The sequence below is a fragment of the Nymphalis io genome, chromosome 24 (assembly GCF_905147045.1).
Source record: "Nymphalis io chromosome 24, ilAglIoxx1.1, whole genome shotgun sequence".
NCBI lineage: Eukaryota > Metazoa > Arthropoda > Insecta > Lepidoptera > Nymphalidae > Nymphalis > Nymphalis io.
In genome coordinates, this window is record NC_065911.1 from 9531588 (window position 1) to 9558681 (window position 27094).

At 33.2% G+C, this 27094-nt stretch overlaps 1 protein-coding gene across 1 annotated transcript in view; it reads left to right on the forward strand.

Annotated features, from left to right (window-relative positions):
* The first annotated feature begins 735 nt into the window (after nt 1-735).
* LOC126777848 (calsyntenin-1) overlaps nt 736-27094 on the forward strand; it is a 185610-nt gene continuing 159251 nt past the window's right edge. The window contains exon 1 of the mRNA XM_050501079.1: nt 736-991. Coding sequence (XP_050357036.1) covers nt 907-991 — 85 coding nt within the window. The 5' untranslated portion in view covers nt 736-906. The remainder of the gene's footprint in view (nt 992-27094) is intronic.

Sequence of the window (27094 nt, forward strand, 5' to 3'; positions counted from 1 at the left end):
AACTTTCGAAACTCCAGTGCTGCCATATTAAAAATACAGTCTTACATTTTTGACGATTGTGTTCATTGATTTATTTAAACAGGCTAAAAATTATAATGTAAAAATAAGATTTTCGTTTTATTTTATTAAGGATCTGGAACAGCCTATACAATAAAGTTTTTAAATTAAGAGATTTCATTATTTCTCAAAGTAATGTACAAAAAGTATTAAGTTTTTAATAAATACTTTAAATATATTTGGTATATAAATATAACTTACGAGTTTTTGTAGATATTAAGTTAGTTTAGTCGTTCATTATTTTCAAGAAGCTTATTGATTGTAAGTTGTATACGGTTTAACACTATAGAATTTCTTTTTCAGTACTCACATACATAAATAACTGTAGATTACGAAATATTTTTGTATCGAGTGACGTTAATATAAAAATTATGCAATGCAATTTAAATATTTCAAAAAAATATGTTTAATAATTGTGTCTATATATCGAAACGGATATAAGGCTACTATGGTCTATTAAAAGTCTAAATAAATATTTTTAAATAATTGTTACAATAGATTTTAAAACTAAATATGAATTAGTTTAAAACTAATTAAAAAGAAGCGCTTATTGATTTTATGAAATATAATATAAGTATATTTTGAATTAAGTATTGGGCAGATTATTAATAAATAGGTCTTAGTGTGACCAGAGACAAATAATTTTGACGCAAATAACAGACTTCACAAACGCGCAGACTCGAATGCAATCGATGAACACATCCGTCATCCTCCGCCATTTGCGAAAGAAAGGCCGATCGCTGCTCTGCAGCGCGAGTGTCATCGGGTCGACTATGTCGAGTGTTTAAAAAAAAAATTGTTATTTTCGAAAAAACTTGTGAACTCAGTGCTGTCATTTAAACAGTTAAAATGATTGTGAGATTTTTGGGCCTTCTGTGCTTAGGAGTTTTGGTAGCTTCGGCACACAACGGCGAGGGAAACAACGACAATGAAGGTAATATTTGTATGGCCTTTTAATAGAAAAAAAAACAAATGATTCACTATTAGAGTACCTTGGAGTTTTATTTATAATAATTATAAAATATATATATTCTAAAAGTAGAAAGGAATAATAAAATATTATTAGTAATAAAATGTCAACAAAGTTTAGCGGCGATATAGTTCGTAACATTTTATTTGTATGGTATTAATATTGTGTTAGTGTAGGGATGCGCCGGGTGATATTTTCGTATCGGAACTTTCGAAATTGTCTCAGATTATAATACGCGGTGCGATTGGTGTAAGAAACTGGTCGTGTAGGTGTGAGGTGAACCGGACTGACCACTTCTTGATGCACACACGACTCCGTGCTCCGCGGTGGGCGTGCGCCGCAAGATTTTGCAGTTGATTCATCACTGAAGTTTTCCAGATAATTGCGTATCTGCATATAATTTGTATTTTTAATTAGTTTCAGTGAGAGAAATACAACAACAATATTGTTGCCTGATAGATTTATATTTAATTCAATCACTTTTAAAATATGTATACATAATTATGTCAATAGAAAACTGATCGACACTGAAGTTATGAATTTTTTTATGACATCCTAAAATCTTTATTTCGTATTACGTGTTTCATTGCTAAAATAATAACATGCAGGTCTCACGTTCCGCAGGAAGTTTGGGGAGCTAATGATGTATCAATTAAGATGTTAATGTGAAAACTGAAAAGCATGACCGAATCTATGAACTGTTTGATTTTGACAATTAACATATTTTAGTTTTATTATGTTGAATTTTTTTCACATCTTACACATTTGTTTATTTATTATCCGTATTGTTATTTACATAATGTTATGAAATGTTTAACATGATAACATTTTACGAATTTTATTTAAATAATGTTATTGTTACAATTATTAATAGGCAGTAATGGGATGATAAATTAAAATACATTACATTATATAAAGAAAATATGTTTTTGTTGTCACTCTGAGCATGTATTCCATAAAAAACACTGTTGTCTTTAATGAAACTCCTAATGATGATATCTTCATATCATGGACCAATCATTCTAATATTATAATGTGCAAGTGTGTGTTTGAATGTTTGTAACATCAACACTAAAGGTCGAAATATAATGAATTTTGTTCTAATACCATTTTTATCCTTTATGTCGATTTTATCTTTCGATTCGACATAGCTTAAATAAATTCATAACAAGAAAAGAGTCATAAAACTTTCATTTCATTAATATGATCATAATCATTTAGCCAATTATAGGCTACAGCTTAACATAGGCCTTTCTTAAAGTGCGGCAAAACCCCCGGTTCTCCGCTTTCCGTACCCAGTTGGGTTCCGCCATCAACTTCGAAGTTCAAATCATCTGCCCACCTGGCGGTATGGCGCCCTACGCTGCTATTATAATAAGTTCTAATTAATCTAATTTTGCCATTATATAAGAGGGATAGCGCGGAAAACTGTATTTCGGATACGAGTCTACGTATCCGGAACACGCCAACTACTAACGAATAAAGGAAAAGAGATAGATTGTTGTTAGTTATTTTCGATTGAATGTACATACCGAATTTTCAGGATTAAAATAAAAATAAAGCGATCTCCAGACCAAGGACGCTGTAATTATTTGTGATGATATAATAGGCATATAATATATGCTTAGCTATACTGGCATGTAATGGCTTAGGTCATGTTTTTGTTCTAAAACTTACTCAGCGCAAGTACAATGAATCGAAGAATAATAGGATGATATCATAAACCATATTAATACTTGGATTAATCGGTGACTTATCATTCAAATCGCTGAACGGAGTAACAATTTAGTCAGACCCGTATTTCACATTAAATATTAATGGCAGGTCACTTAGGTTTTTGAATTCTAGCTATGTTAGGGCCATCCTTTTTGGTACGTCGAATTTTGGGCACGTTAACGTGACTGAATTAATACGGTATTTGCATAATTAGACTCTTAAAATGTTGGCCAGCGGGAACGCCTTTCAGTAATCTATTTTGGTAGGTTTTGTTTCACTTCACTGGAGTAATTTTTAGGTTTTTTTTTTAGTTTTGTAAGTCGAAAGAGAAATAATTTATTCGGACAAATTTTGAAGCTATTGGTTAGAAGATTTGAAAGGACGCAAATAAATAAATGGTAACGAGAATCAACTTGGATTTTAATTAACTTACGGTTATACTTTTAATGCATATATCTTTGAAACTGCTTACTATTGCTCCATAGAGATTAACTCTGTACGAAATCAAAATCATTACTTTCGTAGTTAATGCGGCGATAACCAACGTTGGAAGTTAAAACGTTATATCCCTTGGGTATGTAATTATACACACTCGCTCTGAATGAGCGAGCGAACCCAAACACAGCAAAAAAACGCTATTTGCGATAAATACAGCAGCTTGCAGAAAACCCTTACACCACGTTCACCGAATCGATGCGGTCCTAGATGGTCGCAGGTACACATCCATTTATTTAGGGCAACCTGAATTCCAAGGTCCGGAAAAGAAATAGCTAATGCATCTTTCGTTCGGTGTTTGATTTTCGCCTATAAGTGCAAGTAATGTTTTTTTTTTTTCTAATCTTCCCTTAAAAGCACGATTAATAGATCGAATAAAGCTTTATTGTGGTTTTAGTGTTTCTCTGAAGAAGTAATACGCCGACGAAGCTGTGGACATCCGATAGTTCAACAAGCTAGTTAAAATTAGATGAGGCACTGACGAGTTTAATTAGAGTTTAAAATACAAATAGTTTCATCCAAAGTTAATATCCTCTCATATTCATAAAGATGGAGGCGATTTAAAAAAAATTACAAGAATCTGAAGTTAAAAATAGTTTTAATTATTGTTATGAAGTTTATTTTTAAGTTTGTGTCAGTAATATAAATGAGTCATGTACGTATGACCTTATTATCGCAAACTCAAGAGTAGTATATTTAGTTAAAAATATATGATCAGAAGAGTGATATTCGTTGTTTATTCTTTTGACCCTTTCCAAGGGTCAAGCTCAATCATTGTCACTAAAATCGGTTTAGCAGATTAGTTGTAAAAACTTAACAAGCAGACGTAGACTCTTTCGCGTTAATAATTGACTTGACTAAAACCGAATAATAAGCATCGAAAAAGCATACTATAAAAACTCTGTTTATCTTTAATTTAAAACAAACAATGTTAAAAGCATACTTTGCTTATTAAATTATGAACGCATTTTAAATCACTAATTCGAAACTAATCGCAAATATTACGTAATATATGGTTGACTTATTACATCTACATATACATGGTAGTGTAATTAAATGCAAGGCGGAAAAATAGAGCCAAAGTACTCACTTTTGTTTCATATATTAACCTTTAGATTTAGGATTTAAACTCTGGGTTGGGTAAATGTCCAAGTCTTGAAGTTGGCGGTTGGTCCTGCGCCTTAACTCTTTCTGCATCGGTTTATGAGAGTGAGGTCATAAAGTGTATTTGGATTGATGCACACTTGTGCACTGTAATTGCTAATGTGCAGATTGCTAATTTACCTTGAAAATGGCCGCCGTTTGCAATTCCCACGGGCCAGCACGACTTACTTGTATTACGAGAACTGTTAAATAGGTATGCTTGGAAACAAACAACGCAAACTGAATAACCCTTATATATTATGTTCCTAATATTAAATAATAAAATATTCTAATGATCAAAAGTTTTGCATTACAATTTTATTTTACTTCAAATTAATATTAATTCTTATATTATGATTAAATACTAGCCACTTTCCTTCTCGAAGTTTTCATGCTTCGTCTAATTTATATAATTTCTTTGAAACTACATAACATTTAACATTTATATTAATTCTGAGTATAAACATTATTTGGTTTAATGTCCAAGCTATCTTCTGTGTTTAATTGTATTGTTTTTTTTTTTAAATATAAGATAAATAGTAACTAACCGCAACCGTACGTAGACATTGGTGCAGTAAGAAATATTAAGCATTACTTGCATCGCCAATGCGCCAGCAACCTTGCTTGGGCACTAAGACGATATGCTCTTTGTGCCCGTAGTTATACTGTCTCACTAACCCTTCATACCGAGATACAATAATACTAAAAATTGCTGTTTGGTGGTAGAATATGTAATAAGTGGCGGGTACAGACGTAAAGCCCTACCACCAAGTAAAAGTAAGAATAGAAAGGGAATTCCTTCAATAGGTGGTAAACATTTTAAATAAAATAGTCGCCCGGTATGTGATCTTTGTTTTATGTTCTATCTATTTACTTTAAATTTTGAAGACAATATAAAATATCAATAAATTAATCGGTACCAACCGCGGATATCACTAGATTCTTGCAACAGTGTAATCTGTTTGTTATTTAATATTAATAAATATATTTTATCTGTGGTATCAGAGTAAATAAAAAAAAATGATTTGGGCGGGGCTTTAACGATTGCTGATATAATCGTATAATTTGACACACATTGTTATCTTATCACGATTCCTATAATACATAAGTGCGTTGAGTGGTGCAGATTCTCGCCCAACGTGTAGGGGCCGTCACGTGTTCGTGTATTCATTGTTCTATTATAGACGATATGTAAGTGACATATTCCGTTACGGTATTATCGAAAAAATCTCTCTCAGCCCTATCATTGTTTACTTTGAGATCTTTCTTGTATTCATTAATAATTAATGGGAATTGTGATGTTTATGTTAACATCTTAGCCGTATCATGCGACTTCATCCGTATCCGATTTAATTTTCCTGTAAAAAATTCAGATCATTGGCTACCTCTGTCTCATGAAGATCAGTTCAGTGTTTTAGCCGCGATGACGTAAAAAACGAATATATAGAGTTGCTTTCGCATATACTACATTAGTCTAATATTTATGTATTCTAATAATTATATATTCAAACTGAGTAGAATTACAAAATCCAAGATAATAAAAAATCTCTTGTATTTTTATTTTACACCTATTTCATTATTATGAATAGAATATGATGCCTAAGAATAAAAAATAACAAAAAAAAAAGGATTATCGAAGCAATCTTTACTAAATTGCCAGAACTAAAAACCGTTTAATAAATAATAATCGATTCGACCACCAAGTCCAATTGTATTAAATTCATATTAAATTATATGCAATAGCGAGAACTGGGTACAAAGAAAAACTGATATTTCATACAGTACTGAATGCAGGACAGTTTGTTTTTTTTATTTATTGTTTACAATGTTTTCAACAAGAGCCGTGGAATATGAGAGCATGGTTGAACCCTTATTTTTTTCCCACTTGTCGGATGGCAGGTGCGTAGTTTTTGTTCACATTTCCGCAACGACCTGACGCTGAACGACATGTCCTTGTGTGTGCTTTTGTGTGTGCGTTTTATTTTAAAACGGGGTTGAGATAATTAGCGATGAAAGGCAGTTTGCTTTTGGTTGACAGCAATTATAATAAACAATGACATATTCGCTTGCATAGTTGGAAATAGCTCGCTGTTCGCTTAAGTCGACGAATCTCTCATTTATTCATATATTAACATACTCTACAAGCCTAGTAGGTGCTGACTCGTGATCATTATAAGGTATTTAGTTATATTACTTTGCAAATGCGTTGCCACTTAGTTTTCTGTCTGTATATTTTACAGACAGAAAACTAAGACTAACTATACATTACATTGAATGTTAAATAACGTTGACTTATGTACCAATGCAAATAACTAGTTTAATGGTGTTAGAGCTTTGTGCAAGCTCGTCTGGGTAGGTACCACCCACTTATCATATATTTTACCGGAAAACAGCAGTACTTGGTATTGTTGTGTCCCGGTCTGAAGGGTGAGTGAGCCAGTGTAATTACAGGCACAAGCGTCATTTTAGTTCCCAAGGTTAGTGGCGCATTGGTGATGTAAGCGATGGTTAACATTTCTTACAATGCCAATTTCTATGGGCGTTGGTGACCACTTACCATCAGGTGGCCCATATGCTCGTCCGCCTTCCTATTCTTTAAAAAAATGGTTATTAGCTTACGTGAGCCTGACAATTAAATTACAAGTAAATAATTATATTATCAGCTACATATCGCGCGGTAGACTTTATGCAGGCCAATTATTCTAGCGTCAAAATGTATTTCTATTGGTAAGTTCCGGTTTTTGAGACCGAGTGAGCTAGTAATTACATTGAGAGCACAAGCCGTACATAACGTTTTAGAACTTGATGGCGTATCGACGAGGTGAGAATTTGTTTATACTTGTGCTATATTTTATTTTTATTTTATTAATTCCAACAATAGTAATCACATTGATTTTTATTTTTAACACAAAAAAGCATTGTTATTTGGGTGCTACACAATCGGCGTATATAGCGTAAGTATAAATTCTTATCTCGAAGGTCGCAGATGGTCCTGTTGCTTCTCTGCCTCCGTGGAATGAATAATGAAAAAAGTTTCGTGAACTTACCACTAGATTCCGTCTTAACTAAACTAAATCTTTGACAGACATCTTGACGTCAGATTTGCTATCCCTTTAAGACACATCTAAAGAGAGAGAGAGAGAGCAATATCAATAAGTGATTGTGTATATCAAATAATCAAAGTTATTTATAATTCACGTTCTCAAATAATATAAAATATACCTCATACGTATGAATGTATCATATTTAAGCCATTGTTGAAAGTAGGTCATTGACCCGTGCTGGTTTATTAAAGACGAAACGGTTTTATTCGATTATTATGCTTAAAGTGTTCAAACATCTGTATCGGCATAAAATTGCCTACGCAATGTCCCCGTTGGCTGTGAGCCATCGTAATTAAAAAAAAAGCTATTAAATTTTAAGATCAACGTTTAATAAGTATTTCATCATTAATGTTATGAGTCTTAAATTTTAACTATATGATGGCTTCGCGCTTATTTATTATAATTAGTACACTAGCTACCCCTCCCGGCTTCGCACTGGTCCAATATAGACCTTCTATATGAATCGTTTACATCGTAAAAGATAAACGCGGCGCAAGCTAGTGTAGCTTACAGTCTACTTGATTTTTCTAACATTTCATATTTCAGACAATTTACACAAAACCATAATGAGATAAACACCTAAACCTTCCACAAGAATCACACCGTCCATTGGAGAAAAGTATATGAAAATCCGTGCGGTAGTTTTTGAGACAGACAGACAGACTGCCAGACGCTTCGGAGAGATATAAACATTGGATTTAAGACAAGATTCTTTGAATAAGATTTAAAAATAAGCTTTTTTTTAGTTGAACATACGCATGCTTCAGCAAAATTTCAATATACTCTCCTAAGACAATTGTTTTAATATATTTAAAAATGTTTATTATATATTACAAAAAAAACTTTATTTAATATATAATTTTCAGCTATAAATGCTTTCAATTTGTTTTCACGTTCATATTACTACATTCTTTAGTATTAGCAGGTTGTAAAGTTGTTGCAAAAAATATATTGTTTGAGGGATCACACAATTGAATGTATATATTTTTGTTCGCGGTAGCCACTAATGTTCCTATATATATAGCTTAATAAATTATTGGTATATTAGCAACCCTCGAGCTACTCACCATACCACATAAACATTAACCACATCCCATTGATATCACTAAAACAAGTAAATAAATAATATAGAGTACACGCAAAATTGTGTTCGTTTATTTAGTTTCGTCACGGAGCGAACGGTAAATTCGAATGAATTTTGTATTGGAAATGTAAATTGGAAGCGTTTGAAATAAGTACTATTTGTTTTTGTTGACATTGCGATAAACAATTATCGGTTTTCGTTTTATATCGACAAATTGTTTTTTATTTGAAACTGTGCACACTAATAATGTTCTCCAGACCGATTTCGGCCACGGCGGCCAATCTCATGAGAGATTAGGCTACTACGCAGGAGATATTATAGTGCACAAGTGTGTGCGTAAACACAGGTGCACTCTCTATTCCCTAACTCTCATAATCCGATGGGACGGCAATCCGACACGACCGAAATAAGTCTAGGCGCAGGACCAACGTCATTACGTGCTTTCCGAGGCACGGGAGTGTACTCACTTCCGACTTCCAGACTCCGGGCTGCTACTGAGAATTTTCTGACAGAAAAACCCATTAACTTTTTTATGGCCCGACCTGGGAATTGAACCCAGGACCTCCGGATCTGCGGCCTTTCATCAAGCCACTAGACCACCGAGGCAGTCACTAATATTGTTCGATAGAAGACATTGTATAACAATCAGCATGTATAAAAAATTTAAAAAATATATCGTTTTACCTAACAAAGGAAATTATATTTTATACTAAATTGGCCGATTAGAAATGTGTATTCGGTAACCTCCTCTCTTCTTGAGAAGAGGGTTTGGAACTTATTTCTCCATGCTGCTCTAATCCGTGTTGATAGATACACGTGAGGGAAAATTTCATCCGACACATGCAGGTTTCCTCACGATGTTTTCCTTTACCGCCGAGCACGCGCAAGTTAAAAAATGAATCCGCAATCTTCAGTTAAGATTCCTGTGTTTTAACCACTGCGAGCGCGGCTCATAATATTCTAAAGTGGACAAGAGGCCTTTTAAAATAGACGATATTTTATAGACCTCTTTAAAATCAATGCTAGCAAAATCATATATATATATGATGTTCTATATATATATATATATATATATATATTCTGATTATTATTGACTAAACATTATCAAAAGTTGTCATTGTTTTCGTTGACAATAGAACTGAAACGATTAGTGTAACAAAGGAGTGCGCTTCCAGCTGCTACAGGTAATAGAAAAACTCGTGCAAGATTAACTTTCCCCTCCAACCTTTCGTTTGTATTGATTCACTATGGTGGCGTAGGTGATGTGTGTGACCTACTTCACTAAGTTGCTGATTTGCTCCATTGTCCGTAACTCTTGACTATTACTTGGAAAACAGGAATTACCACAATCCGAGTTAACAAGGGGACATGGCGACGCTTCCGATGTCTATTTAGCCGACTTCAAATAAGGAGGTTATCAATATTGTTTCATTTTTTAAAGTGTATTATTATGTGCAATGCCTTCACCGATTGTTATCATATTTATTTTTTTATGGTTTTGTATATATTTTTAATAAATTATATCTTCTATTATATAAAGACGAATAAAAGAAAAACCAATTGAATTGTTTACTTACTTGACGAGCCGGTTGGCGTGGTTGGTAGAACACTTGCCTTTCACGCCAGGACAGACATTTGTGTGCATGAACATGTCTGTTTGTCCTGAGTCTGGGTGTAATTATCTATATAAGTATGTATTTACAAAAAAAGTAGTATATGTAGTATATCAGTTGTCTGGTTTCCATAGCACAAGTTTTGTACAAGCTTAATTTGGGATCAGATGGCCGTGTGTGAAAAATGTCCCAGGATATATTATTATTATTATTATTACTGTATATACATATTTTATTTGGTATTTTTACCAATTGTAGACCCGTTTTAACACAGAGTTACTTTCGCATTGAAAATATATAATATATAATGTATTTATATATTAGCGACACATTTAGAGTATTATGTAATGGTGAATATTTAATTTACAAAATTATAAAGTCAAACCCATGTCATATATCTCTAATTATATTACATTACAAGTAAACAAATTACAATTAAAACATGTACAACGAACTATTGTAGTGTTATGTGAACAAAAACTCATTTTAAAACTGTTAGTTGAAGATTTCAGCGCTGACGATAGCGTGTTTTACTTTTTAGTTTCGTTTCCAGGGTGTCACAGACTGTGAGTATATGACGTCAGAGTAAACCTAATATGGCGGTTGGTATCTGACATTGTAAAAGCAGTTATAGTCAGTATCCGTTTGTATTGTATTAACATTGTGTCCTCTAAAAATAAAGAGCACTTTTTTTCATATATATGTGTTTTTTTTTTTTAATTTATTACGTTTAGGTTAATTATTTATTTCCGTTGTGCGACTGAGATGAAAAACTAATGATCTATAAAAGAGCAAGAAACATTTATATCTTATCTTATCCTGCTGCGAAAACTCGGCACTTAATTTTAGACTTAGTCCAGACTTTATTTTTCACATTGCCTAATTAACTGTTACTCGGAGAAAAAATGTCCCGTTCCGTATTTTATTCCGAATTCTCTTTAGTCGTTTCCCTTGGCTTATATAAGGTAATCAAGAATGTATACTGACACAACTAATTGCCAACAGCACTGGTTGCATATTTAAAAGACAAGACTTACCTGTGCTTTTAAGTTCATCTATATTTAATATTACAACGAAGCGCATCGATGTTGATAACGTATAACGTTTATTATAATAATAATAATATCCTGGGTCATTATTCACACACGGGCATCTGATCCCAAACTAAGCAGAGCTTGTACTATGGAAACCAGACAACTGATATACTACATATACTACTTTTTTTTTGTAAATACATACTTATATAGATAATTATTATTACTATCTTTGAATAAATACATGTATGCCAAAACCATTGACGAATTTCCTCATTTTGCTAATTAGATGAATGATAAAGAAGATTCTTACAAGTGAGGCTGCTAAGTGATTCTCCGTTATCCTAATATATTTAAAATAGATAATAATGTAAAATCAAGATAGAGTCGCCATTTTGTAAACTGGTTAAATTATGGCACCTATTGTCCAAGTTTACGAATATGGACACATGCCAACTCGAGCGTATGACCTTTGATAGTCGTCTGGTTAAACCATTTATGGTTTCGCGTAGCACGAGCGGATTTCTATGATACATAAATGTAATTCTTTTTATTCCGTACGCAATATAGCTAATGACGAAACAGATTGTAGAATTAAATTTGGCAACATCCCCTAAAACTAGCACTCAACTTGAATTTTACCCAGATCCCTCCATACAAATTTCAAACGTAACAGCTATCTGAAATGTGAAATAAATTCAAAAGAGGTTTATATAACGACGCGTTTTATACTGTTTGTATGCAGTCAGCAAATCTGCCATTAATCTTGTTAGTCGCCAAAACTTGGAGACTTTTTTCGATGCGATTCACGCCTGAAAAGTGGGTGACGATAAATTATCCTTCCAAGACTAGTCGAATGAAGAGAGGGGAAGCCAATAGAAATAATAAAAGAAAACGCAAACGAGACCAAATTAGAAGCAAACAAACCATGGAAGAGAACGCTTGTGTGAAACTTTTTCATTTGGCAACTTTGATTGCCTCCGCTCGAATCGAAATGCCCCGCGAATATAAATTATCTTTTTTAACTCCCAAATTGTATGTTTAGTAGATTTTAAATGCATTACATCATGTTATGATTACATTGGATATCCAGATGTACCAGAAAAATATTCCTTTGATAGACCAGCTCTAGAGAATGCTGAAATTGTTTTCTAGCAGTCTCGGTATTTATAATATTATTGCATTTATTTGTTTTTATTTATATTGCTTACTGAGGTACTTGAAAATTATTGTTATTTCTGAATATAACATCAGTTATATTATACACATAATAGCTATTATATAAAAATCTCACTTTTAAAATATTATAGAAGGGTGAACCAACAAAAAACTCAGTAGTTACTCTTTTCCACCACTTAAAAAAGGGATACTAATAAAATACAATTCAATTAAAACCACCTTCTTGAAAAAACAAAACCTAATTCTGTTCTTTTTGTATTTAATATGATTTAATGATGAATTCTATGCTAAACAGCCGAGAAGGCCCAGTGGTAAGAATGCGTGAATCTTAACCGAAGATCGTGGGTTTAAACATCACTGAATTTTCATGTTCTTAATTTGTGATTATAATTCATCTCGTACTTTACGGTGACGGTAAACATCGTGAGGAAACTTGCATGCGTCTAATTTCAACTTCACTGAAATTCTGCCATATGTGTATTCCACCAACCCGTATTGGAGTAGTGTGGTTGAATAAGCTCCAAACCATCTCCTCAAAAATAGGGAGGAGGTCTTAGCCCAGCAGTGGGACATTCATGGGCTTTCACGATTGATACGATACGATACGACGAATTCTATGAGTTAATAAGTTTAGACTTCATCATAATGCAAACATTTTTCTACATACGGTAAAGAAATATTATTTATTCGACTAATTCATTCAAAGATTAAGAAGGACTAAGTTAATTTTATAGTTGTATTTCTCTAAGGTTTGTTTAACATTGAATATACCCGACTAAAACAATCAACCATATTCAGCACGTATATACATACATACATTTTAAAATAACATTTTATATATGAAGTTATTTGGAAGCTAGTTAAATTAAATAGACTATTCCAGCCCCAAACAGACATAGTGTTAGATACTTGGAACTGGCTGTTGACAGATAAATTGAACCCCGATCCTCGAATTGTTAGTTTAGGCTTTCCACTGAAGTGCGCATCTGTAATTTGTTAAAGGATTCAAGGACCTTACTACCTACGCGCTTTGCAACTTTGAGGCAAAATTAAAATAAATTATTTTACCAAATTAAAACCTTTATTTATTAATTTCAATGAACCGACATGGTCAAGTGGCTTGAACACGTGAATCCTAGCCGAAGATTGTGAAGTCAAACCCTGGCAAGCAACCTTTACTGGTGGTAGGGCTTTGTGCAAGCTCGTCTGGGTAGGTACCACCCTCTCATCAGATATTCTACCGCAAAACAGCAGTACTGTTGTGTTCCGGTTTGAAGGGTGAGTGAGCAAGTGTAATTACAGGCACAAGGGACATAAAATCTTAGTTCCCAAGGTTGGTGGCGCATTGGATATGTAAGCGATGGTTGACATTTCTTACAATGCCAATGTCTAAGGGCGTTGGTGACCACTTACCATCAGGTGGTCCATATGCTAGTCCGCCTTCCTATTCTATAAAAAAAACAACGTTTCCAAGTGCTTAATTTTTGTTTATAATTCATGTTGTGCTCAGCGGTGAAAGACCCTTCATGTGACGGATTAAATTCACTTACAATGTGAAACACAAACTCGAATTGATGAATCAGGTTCTAATATCTTCTTTAAGAGGAGGTTTTTGCTTAGCATGTAAAATAAATAATTATATTAATAAATTCGGTTAAAAAACATCACCTCAACGAAATATTAAAATCTTTTATATAATTGATGAATATGCTTCTTATCAATTTCGACCGCAGCAGCGGCCATCCTCGAGGGACACCAGCCAATTTGTGTATAAATTGCTTTCGAAATAATTGTCAATTAAATAAAAAGTTTAGCGTAGAGTACGTCCCTTTTAGTTTTCTATAATATAATATTCTTTTTAAGAACGATTCTTTAGCTCTAATCCATTGGTTGAACACTTCCCTTTTAAGAATTCTCTTATAAAACTAACAACTTTTACGTTGCTTTTTTGTTCGCGGCAAAAGTTCTTTTTTCCGATTAAAATGGTTCAGTTTCCAGTCTTTAAAAGTCTATTCTTTTAAGTTTTAAAAGTAGAACTTCTTGTGGTATAAATTTCCATATAAATTCCTTCTTCGAAATAACGTTATCTTTTTTTTGCGAATTTTAGAACCGAACTCATTGGAAGACACCGCCTTGAAATAAATAATAAAAAACCACAAATTCATTTAACCTCAAGATTGAAAATCCTAAAGCATTTGAGTTAAACAAAAGGAACATATAACAAACTTATCTTCGTTTTGTTCTATTAGCAATATATTAAATTTTCATAATAGTTGGAGTAAACTTAACAAAAATATCAAGTAGACTTTAACGGGTTTTAAATAATCATTATTACTATAATCGTATGTGTTATTGTAACATATTATTAAACATAGTAACACATTTAAACAATTTATTTTGACTGACTACAACATAACTTATATCCAAAACTACTGAGTATAGAAAGCTAAAATTTGGAACTTACGTTTACTTTATAAGAGAATTTTCGACCCTAATGTGAGGAGAAATAACTTAGCTTAAATTGTAACCTAACGAAGTCCAGCAATCGTTATATAATTGATAAGATTGTTATATTTTTTCAAAATAAACGTAGTTGTGTATCTGAGCGATTCTTCGCTCCCGTTTTATAGCCGGTCCCGTTATAGAGGTCGTCAATGAATCACCAATGAATGGGTCTAAGATCACTTGGTTCGCTGCCAGCGTCTATTTCACTGGAATGGTCCATCGTCACGCTATCGTCGAACGGCGTAAACATTATCGATTGTCTTTTTAAACTTTCGGTAATGTATGGATACCGCATAACATTTCCGTTTTATTTTATTTGTATGTCGATGACACTTGTTCTTGGTAATTTACACGTTTATATAACAATGATTAATATTAACAGGGAACATTTATGCTTTAAACAGAAAAAGAAGACGTAAAATAAATGATGAAAAAAAATCTTTGACAAACAATAGTATTCCGAAAAGCTAATACAAAGGCGCAACATTATATTCTGTCCAAGTATGATGTTCATTAAAATGGTTCTTAATTAAAAGCCAAAAAGCCTTCAAGCCAAATTGTCCGAAATGATTTAATTTTTTTTTTTTTAAGCGTTTATTTCCAGAGGTCAGAATCATGGACTTTTTACACGAACTACGTTGAGAGGGATTAATTTATAAATTATGTTAATTAAATCTATTCCGGGGCAGAATTATTTATCCTCTCGATCTCTAAAGCTAAGAGCAAACAAATCTTAAGGCTCGAACAAATAAACGCCCGATACCTGCATATTTCTCAGAATTAACATACACGCTACTATTGAAACTCGATTGGATATTTATTCGATTAAAAATTAATAAATATATTTATTTATTAGTAAGTCAACGTTATATACTAAGACATACATTTTCTTAACGCATTTATAAAATTAGTGTTACAAAGTATATACCAATTACAGGATAACATACAAATAAATGTTGTTGCTAACTTAAGTATACACTAATTACAAACACGAAAACTGTATTATATAATATAAACTGGTGAATAGTAATACGATCTTTTTTTATTTTTTGTTATAGTATAGTTAGGCGGACGAGCATATGGGCCAACTGTTGGTAAGTGGTCACCAACACCCATAGACATTGGCATTGTAAGAAATGTTAACCATCGCGTACATCGTGAATAACTCGTCACCTAACTTGGGAACTAAGATGCTATGTCCCTTGTGCCTGTAATTAAACTTGCCCACTCGACCTTCAAACCGGAACACAATAATACCAAGTACTGCTGTTTTGCCGTAGAATATCTGATGAGTGGTTGGTACCTACCCAGACGAGTTTGCACAAAGCCCTACCACCAGTAAAGTGATCTAACTATAAATCTAAAAATCAGAATTGAAATATAAATATGTGTGAACTTTAAACAGTGCGATATAGTAATTATAAAAAATTAAAAATTAAGAAGCACTTTATATATCGGTATAATTATAAAATCGTCGGTATGTTTGTCCTAATATATGAACGATTTATACAATATCTAACTAAACCTTTCCACTAATTACAAATTGACTAATCAGTAAACGCAAATGGAATTGAACTTTCACAATCTACGCTTACCTACCAATATTTCCAGTTATAATAAATGAGATAGAAAATTTTGACAAGTCAGACATAAAAGTAAATGCGTAGTGTAGCAATGTTCGAAGTTTATTTTTATATATAAATACAACCTGCGATTCAAGCGAGCAACTTGTGAGTTTATCTGAGTAACATTACCTACCTGGGCCTTTGTGTATTGTTTCATTATTCTTCTAACCGGTCTTGGCGTTCGCTGCATTTGTAAGTTCTTTAATGTTAAGACTTAAATCCAGCTTTGTGGATTTATTTCCTGAAGGTTATACGAGTGTGTGACGTCAACGTCTAAGCATGTTGTATAGGAAGAGGTTATTATTGAACAACTTTGCCATGATTCGTGAACTAAGATAGGTCATAAGAAGCGCCTATCCTTTTCACTTTCGTTATAAACATATCTATGCTACTTAATTGATGCAGGTAAACTATTGAGTTTCTTACCGTTTCTTCTCATAAGAACCTACGTTCGGAAATTTCCGTTCTTCACTTCAGGTGGTAGCGTTCCGTTTAATTTAATCTTGTAATATTCGTTATATTGTTTAAGTTCAAAAGTACCTTTGAGAGCCCACTTGAATAAAGTATATTTTGATTAAGAGTCTTTCTTATAATTCACGACCTTACTTGTAAACGTTTAGTGAGTGTTTAAGCGCTGTTTTCTTTTACTTTAGTCTATTATTCGATTTCGAAAGAACACAACGGACAACTTGTTTTATTTTTATATTTGTTTTGTTGTTTATTTTTTTATTAAGGAAACAAGAAAATAAAAACTACCTCTAACACTAACAATGTGTCGTCAAACGCGTGATCTAAGATATGACGGTTTGGCTGTATTATAACCGGCGAATGGGTTGGACCCATTCGGAAATGCCTGCACAACATTATACCGCTGGTATTTCGTCAAATGTTTCAATTACTGAACGCTCTCATCAAAATCATCTATTTAAATATTGTATATTTAATTAAGTCTTCGTTGCCGATTGAATTTCAAAATTCGTACAAAATAATTTGAATTTCTTCAATGGAGTTAAATCCTGGGATGAGTCTCAAGAAAATTAAATCAATCGAATTGGCCCTTTGCACCAACCTTTCAGACGACATGATTCTCAGAAGAGATTAATAAAATTTTCTTATCAAATTATTCAATAATGTTAAAATTTTAAATCAATAATGGTCGGGCGAATAATAAGAATTTGAAAAAGAGGTCGAGAAAAGCAGTTTGAAATTTTACGAAATGCTTATTTGATGAAATACCCAAATACGAGCGGAGGTCGTATAATAGACAGAACATGTGGATTTGGGCCAAAGACAATAGGTTCAGGGTATGTGCAAATGAGTGACTGAAAGCAAACATAAACAGGAGCAGGATCAACGTCATCAACGAGTAGTTTGGATTGGCCCGACCTGGGATTTAAACTCGGGAACTCGGAATTTGTAATCTTTTAAGCCACTAAGTTATTTAATTATCAGCCATATTAAATATTTATGAAACTAAATATATGTTATAATTTATATTGAACAATCTATTCTTTGAAATCATTGTAATGCAAATATCTTTAACAATAGTAAATTGACATCGCTTAGTTTCGCCCTTGCTTGTAATATTATCCACTTGATTGCGCAAGCGCATCTGTGCGGTGACCACAAGGTGTATTATTACAGCTGTCACAAACGATTGCAGTTTCTAAACATTTGATCTAGATTTTGCAGTGATTATATTTGCAGAAATATGTTTGTATATGTTAACTATCCATAATATGACCGGCTCGATTGATGTTAAGCCATGCTCCTCGTCAATGTCATTAGGTTTCTTCTATTTTTTCGTTTCAACGCGTAAATTATAATATATATATGTGTGTGCATAGCGAGCTGATATATAAAATATAATATATATTATTTAATTCGTAATACCGTTATTACGATTTGAGTTAAAGCCCAGTTAAATGAGCACATTGCAGACAAGATATACTGTGACAAAATAAAAATAAAAAAGTCTAAACGATATAAAAAAATTATAGCAATTGACTTAAAATAAAATTTCAATTAACAACGTGTTGTATGTCGTAAATCTTTAATTTAAAAATCGATTTTAATGCGATTTTTCTAGTAAAATATATTGTATTTTTATTAGTGCGATACGATTGAATACATACAAAATAGTTTTAAAAACTTAAGTTATTCAAATAAACATCTTAGAAAGGAGCAAGGCAAGAAATAATTTATCAGGGAAGTATTTCATCTGATTGTACAGGTGCTATTGAATTTCATTATTTTAATTGAGAACAATTACTTAGCTAGAATTGAATAGGGTCCATCGTATTAATTATCTTTAGCATTATTCGGACTGGGAAGCCAGCTGGGCTTCTGCATTTGTCCTGAACGTATAATCATTGGATTTATGACAGTTAAAATTGGAAGACAATTTGTTACAAATTTTTTTTATTAAACTTACCTTACACTTGTACTACATTTATGTTTGTAATACTTATCACGTTACTAAAAATGTAAATGTGTATATATACTCAATATAGTTCTGTAGGATTTTGTCGTCTTTTTTTGTTTGATCTAAGGTGGGTTCTTCGTCGCATATTTTCTCCCAGATATCTTCGGAAAGCTGAAAAACCAAAGCTTTTACATATAAGCTTAATATAATGTATATATTGTGAATTGATTTTTGACAAAATTGTATTATATCTATATAATATATATATAATTGGATTAAATGCTGTTGTGTACAAAATTACCTTAAACGTGAACGTCTCAAAGCTATTCAATATTTAAAATAGTTTCATTATATTAAATTTTGAATTTAATTCGCGAAAGGGCTTTGTGCAAGCCTATCTGGGTAGGTACCACCCACTCGTCAGATATATTAACTCTAAATTGCAAAACTTAGTGTTACGTTCCGGTTTGAAGGGTGAGTGAGCCAGTGCAGCTACAGACACAAGTAACAGTAACAGTAACAGCCTGTTAATGTCCCACTGCTGGGCTAAGGCCTCCTCTCCCTTTTGAGGAGAAGGTTTGGAGCTTATTCCACCACGCTGCTCCAATGCGGGTTGGTAGAATACACATGTGGCAGAATTTCAATGAAAGACACATGCAGGTTTCCTCACGATGTTTTCCTTCACCGTTAAGCACGAGATGAATTATAAACACAAATTAAGCACATGAAAATTCAGTGGTGCTTGCCCGGGTTTGAACCCACGATCATCGGTTAAGATTCACGCGTTCTTACCACTAGGCCATCTCGGCTTCAGACAGACACAAGGGACATAACATATTCGTTACCAAAGTTGGCATTACTTACATCGCCAAATTCTAACGGGCGGTGGTGATCACTGGTCATTTGCCCGTCCGCCTACCTATAACAATATATATATATATATATATATATATATATATATATATATATATATATATATATATATATATATATATATTTATTCATTGTCAGTTTTTAATAAATTAGAAATTTATGAAATAGGTATATTCCGAATTCGATAGTCCTCAATTATCCCGAAAATTTACTTAAGTTTTACTCCACAAAGACACTGAGTGAAAAAACATGATTTTATTAATAATTATATTAATAATTTGCTATATATAATATAATATTTTTTTGCTATATATAATATATTTTGCTATATATAATATTATATCATGTAAAGTGGGTGTATTTACTGTTATAATTTACTGACTTTCACCAGTGACTTCACCCACGTGGGTTATAAATTAGTCATATATGTATTTCTACAGTTTCCATATTTATGATAGTCTAATATTTTATTTCTTTTTAAACATTATACCATATTACTCCTATGAGGTCTGTATTTTGAAAAGGTTTATTTCTCCTCTTGGAGGTTTGATTCAAAAATTTGGCTCAAGTGTTTTTTATTTGCATTGATTTATAAGACAGTAAAGATATATTATTATAAATAAATTGAAACTTATTCGATAAAAAAAATCCTATAAATTCGTCATGGGAAATATATGTTAAACAACTACTTAAGAAAACTCCCTTACAATTCTTTTACCTATGACCCAACAATTGGTGTAAAAAATGTCATCAAACTCTTTTCCTCTATTCATAATTCTTAAATATTTAACTAAGTAGGTCATATGCCTTAGAAGCGAGCACGACAAGATGGCGGCCGACTATAAATCACGTTTCCTGCCTTTTTTGTTGCCATTTTACTGGCGTCCGATTTCACAGTGTCTATTTTCGTTAAGTACAAATTCGATGACAAATTGACGCGCCATTTGCCGCGGTTTCATGATCGATAGTTCCTGCTACATGTAATGAACATTGAACCAACAATTTTGGTCGGTTATAATCAGATCACGCCACAAATAACGATTTATATCAGCCTTCGGTATGTTAATCATTAAAGGCTTTATAAATTTGGTTCGTTTTTAATGAAACAATTTTGATAAGTGGCAACATTTACTTGAACAGCCGCAACACTGAAATAACTTATATGTTTTGTCATAACGCCATATACACAATTTTGAAAACCGATACAAATTAAATTAATAACTACGAAATGTCGAAACAACTGTAAATATATCTATAAATATACAAGTAAAGTATTATTAATATGTTTAAACTCTAGATGGTATTCAAGGTACACAAATGTATAGGGCTTAAAAAAAATATTAAAATGAAATATAAGTTCCGTGTGAGTATATTTTTTACGTACCGTATTTCCTATCTATTTACATCAATATTGATATTGGAAACATCTGCACGCTGAACAAAACGAAATGCTACACTCCGGTAATTGCCTATATGAAACAGTCTGCGGCGCAAGTTTGAAAACGTTTCACAGTAAACATACATAAGCGAAATATTGTTTTCCCTTTATCAAATGTAGAACATTGTTCGTCTTTAAAGAATTGGAATCTTTCAGAGCTATGAAATACTAGTAATATTTTTCAACGGAGTCTTGTCTCCTAAAAATTCAATACACTTAGACCCTCTGATCACTTGCGCACTAGACACTTGAAATGCTTCTACAGCAACGTCGTGAGCTGCTCCTTAAGCTAGGGTAAATAGGAAGAAGTCTCGGGGAGTTCGATCTGCAGAATAGGGTTCTCATTCAAATCATTCAAATTTGCTTTTTGAATGGTTCTCTTTCGCATTACAATTCCCTCGGCATCCAAAAACATAGGCTCCACAATCATTTGCGACAAAGCGATGTTCTACCCAATTTAAACTCTTTGCATCAGCGTGCAAATGAACAAGATGGAGGGGCACAGTTCTTCAATGTTTTTACATAGTCGGCGTGTTTTTCTTGTTTGTGTTTTTATGGCAAAAGTACTTTTTGACAGCTATACAACTTCGTCAATCGCTTTTTTCGCATAAACTTTCTGACTGCTCGTATTCAAATGACTGTAGTTCCAAAAAGTAAGTTATTTATATGATTTTTGTCAATTTTCATTTACCATTTTTAACACCTCTAGAGCGTACATTCTGTGCAATCTATAAACTAATCTTATATAACTAAAGACGAATTGTGAATGTATACCAAATTATTTAACTCTTAAAAAATACATACATCTCATGTGTGTTTTGTTTAGATCGTTTATTTAATCGTTTTTTTTAGATTACATAGAGTGTTACGGAAGACAATGTTATTTTATTTCGGACACTTGTATAAATACTGATTATATCAAATTCCATATTCCGTACGTAGTGCACGTGGATTTCACCCGAAGATTGATTACTAGCTATCTCGTTCTCAAGCAATGAATCAAAATATTCTTTATTCAAGTAGGCTTCTATAAGTACTTTTGAATTGTCATGCTACAATATTAAATATAAATCTTTGCGCCAGACGAAAAAAACCTCGTGCGAAAACAAACGAATGAGGCATGTGATATGTACATGAGAAATAGGTAACAAACACTTTTTAGAAGAATATGTTTTAGCCCAAGATTGGGACACGTCGAGACTGTACTGTATTGGTCCGTGTTATTGATTTAGAAATAAATTTGAATTGTAGTCTATTGTAAATTTCGCAGAAACCGTATAAACTATTAAAAGAAAGAAAAAGCCTAGTAATGTCAAACGCTCCTTCAAAATAAACTTATCCTAACTAAGTTGCAATACTTGTTACCACCCGTACATAACAAAGTTCGCATTTCTAGTTTTATTGTGTTTAGTTTCAAAAGCACCTCATTGTTCTTGAATTACCAACGACGGAAGATGTCAGTAAAGTTACAGAGCTAAGAATTTTAGATATGACACACTTAAACTTAATTTAACTTGTGTTAACGTAGAGTTTGAACGCTAGTGGGGTATAATGTTTCGAATTATTTGTTTTAATTTGTTTTGAGCATGTTTCTTCTATAAAAATTATCGGGCTTTGAGCTGAAACGTTTGGTCCGTTACCTTCCATTAATCGGTTAGTCTATCAATCCATATAAATGTAGTGTTGTAGTATTGCTGTATTCCGGTTTCAAGTGTTAAATGAGTCAATGCAAATATAAGCGGAAAGGACATAAAATCTTGGATACTGTAGCTAGTGGTATATTAACGTTGTAGGGAACGAATTATTCTTCTTCCAGTAGCTACATCAAAGAGCAAAGGTTATCGACTGCCACCGTGTGGTCCATTTATTTTTCTGCCTTTTTAAAATTAATTGCAACAGGTAAAATCACTTATCAGTTGTAGATACTATAATGTTATGATAAGTGAGGTACCTAATACATGTAATACGAGATGCGAATGACCTTGGACCTCCGAGAGAGATTGCTAACATTGAAATGTTAATGAGAATCTCATCTTGCGTCACTCTTGAAAAAAGTATGACGATGTAACCAAAAATACTTTACTTATTTATATTTAGACTTATGGGATGTGTCGATTATTTAATACATTAAGGTGATAATTAGCAATTCATTAAACCGCGCAAACTTCAATAACACGTTTTATTTACGAAACTTCAGGACCGTTTTGATTAAACTTTGCAAATTACCTGATGGTCCCGGCTGGGTCGGTACCACCCACTTATCTGATATTCTGCCGCTAAGCAGCAATACTTAGTATTGTTGCGTTCCGGTTTGAAGGGTGAGTGAGTTAGTGTAACTAAAGGCACAAGGAGCATAACATCTCAGTTCCCAAGGTTGGTGGGGCATTAGCGATATAAGGAATGGTTATTATTTCTTACCTCGCCAATTTCTATGGGCGGTGGTTACCACTTACCATCAGGTTTCTCATTTCCTCGTCCGCCTACCTAAAACCTAAAAAGATAAGTTCAGCCTTATAGTGAAGAAGTGATTTCGAACTTTACTTACGTCTAAATTACTTAATTCAATCCGTCAATTGTTGATTACGTGACAAATCTAGTACGCATATTATTCTTATACATTTTGCCCTTTTTAAAACGAAAAGATATTTTCCTCCTCAAGGTAAGCATTACGTAAAGAAATTGAAACCAATTTCTGTCGTTTTGAAGATTGAATGACGCGATTTTTCCAGTTAATCACTTTTCTACAGTCTAAAGAACGGACAAAAGAGGCCAATTATCGTTTTAAAATGGATAAAAAGGCGTTACTCTGAGTATTTGGAAGTTTACATTCCTTGAAGATAACCAGTAGAAATAAAGTGAGACATCGACAGGCGATTCAGCAATTTTCATTACTAATCGCCTTTACTCCGACGTGTTTGAAATACCAAAACCCGGAAGGCAGAGGCTTTCATACGTCAATTCATACCGTATAGCAGTATTTCGAAGTTTCCAACGTCCGCCACAGAGAAAAGCTTCGAAGACAATATCAAATAAGCTTTTCAAATTTTTTTAAATTATTTGTTTGTCTGTTACAATTTTGTCAATTAACCGTTTCGGTTGTGTTTCATTTTTACCTTTAAATACTCAATACTACTATTCTATTTATTACTGTACTATGTACTGAAAGTAAAAAAAGTTTTTTGTTCTGGCGAAATTTGTTTGGATAAAAGTATTTTTTTACTACATGTACATATTACTGGTGGTAGGGCTCTGTGCAAGCTCGTCTGGATAGGTACCACCCACTCATCAGATATTCTACCGCAAAACAGCAATACTTGATATTGTTGTGTTCCGGTTTGAAGGGTGAGTGAGCCAGTGTAATTACAGGCACAAGAGACATAAAATCTTAGTTCCCAAGGTTGGTGGCGCATTGGCTATAAGCGATGGTTGACATTTCTTACAATGCCAATGTCTAAGGGCGTTTGGTGACCACTTACCATCAGGTGGCCCATATGCTCGTCCACCTTCATATTCTATAAAAAAAATAATATATATATATATATATATATATATATATATATACACATATATATATATACACTGGCCGCCAAAAAAATCGACCCACCCGTATTTTTTTACTTACAAAGTTGTTATCTTAACTATGCGACGACCTAGGTGGATTGTTTTACTTATGGGACATACATTTAACATTTTATTACCCACTTGATATTGATTTGGAGGAGTTGTAAGTGTTATTGAGGATATTTGGAATATTTTTAAAGTATTGATAAGAAAACGTTACTTTGTGCACAAAGTGCATGGTTAGTTTATTTCCAGTTCTTAACGCGGAGTCATCTCGGTTCGATGTTTATTATTGATTAAGTGTATGAAACTTTGTTGAAACAATAATTTTAATAAGTTTAAACATAAAAAATGGATACTACTGAAGCAGAAGCTGCTCAAGTCGTAGCTCTTATTCATGAGGGGTTAAGTCAGCGAAATGTGGCTAGAACACTAAAATTAAGTCGTTCAGCGGTGCGAAGAGTGTACAAACGCTACTTGGAGACTAGGGAGTATCGCCGGAGACCAGGATCTGGCAGGGGGCGTGTCACGAACCCGACCGATGACCGTTTTATTGGTTTGACGTCTTTAAGAAACCGACATCTTTCGGCTGTTGACGTTCAAGGTAGACTCCTAGAAAGTCGTGGAGTGTCTGTGAGTGAAAATACTGTAAGAAAAAGACTTCGAGAGCAAAACTTAACCCCTCACAAGCCAGCAACAGGACCAAAACTCACAGCATCCCATCGACAAGCAAGACTACAATTTGCTAGGCAGCACGTCGATTGGACACTGGACCAATGGGAGACAGTATTGTTCAGTGATGAAAGCCGAATGTCTCTAGTAGGCTCTGATGGACGACGTAACGTCATGCGAAGGCCAGGAGAACGCTTCTTCTCAGTGTTGCATTCGAGAAACAGTCCGATTTGGTGGAGGCTCTACAATGTTTTGGGGAGGTATTTCTTTGACGGGACGCACAGAGCTGGTTTTTTTCCGTAATCGTGCTCTTAATGCTGAAACTTACATAACGGACATTCTGGAGCCTCATGTGATGCCTTGCGCTGGATATATTGGGGATAATTTCCAACTTATGCACGACAACGCACGACCTCACGTCGCTAGAATTGTTAAAGACTATCTCAGGGAAGTCGAAATTCCAGTTATGCAGTGGCCAGCCAATAGTCCGGACTTAAACCCGATAGAGCACCTCTGGGACCAGCTAAAACGTACGGTTCGAGCACGAAATCCAATTCCAGAAACCCTGAATCAACTGGAAGCTGCCCTAACTGAAGAATGGCAACGGACCCCACAGGAAGACCTTAAAAAGCTAATCAGGTCACTTAATAGGCGTATGCAGGCAGTGATTAGGTCAAGAGGAGGAAACACTCCCTATTAAAGTAAGATTTAGGCACCCAAATTTAAAAACAAACGGCATAATCGTTTTGTACACAAAAAAATAAAATTGCGTAAAATTTTGTGTTTTCGTGTTTTGTCACATATTTACCTAAAAACCTATTTTTTGCGCACTATTTCTGTTTTTGTACAATCCTACAATTGCATTTTTTCATTATCAATCTTAAAAATATAAATATGTGGTAGTTTAAAACCATACGATAGCTTTTTTACAAAAAATGTAGGTGGGTCGATTTTTTTGGAGGCCAGTGTATATACATATATATATATATATATATATTCTATAAAAAAAATAATATATAATATATAAATAGTATACATATATATACTATGACGTAACACATTATATATTATATTATAAGTTAATTTTCAAGGATATATGTTTTCCGGTTGTTTTTTGTAGTCTTATGTATGTCATTTTAAATACTTTTGTAGTATAATTTAGGATGGTTGTTATTTTAATCGACTTTATTATAAAAAACCTATTATTAGCTAGAAATATTTACAAATTAAATTAAATACGTTATTGAATTTTCCTGTAAGACAATAAAGATATTACTATGAAAATCGTAAACAAAATAATGATCCGAATATGAAATTAATAAGAAAGTCATTAATTTCAATTCCGCCATTAAAATTGAAGTCTTAAAGGAATCGCCGATAATTGTTCAAATTTCATATTTCACTGCGTAATCTAAGGTGGAAATACCTTGGCAAAAATCCTGAAAATACCTAAATAACTGAAGTTGTAATTAGATTTGGGACTGTTTGTCAAAAACATAACCTTCGGGGATGGGGACCTGTTGTTTATTATTTTATAATGAGAATTGATGAACGCCGTAGCTGACGATAATTATATAAAACACTGCCTCTTCAAAGTTTA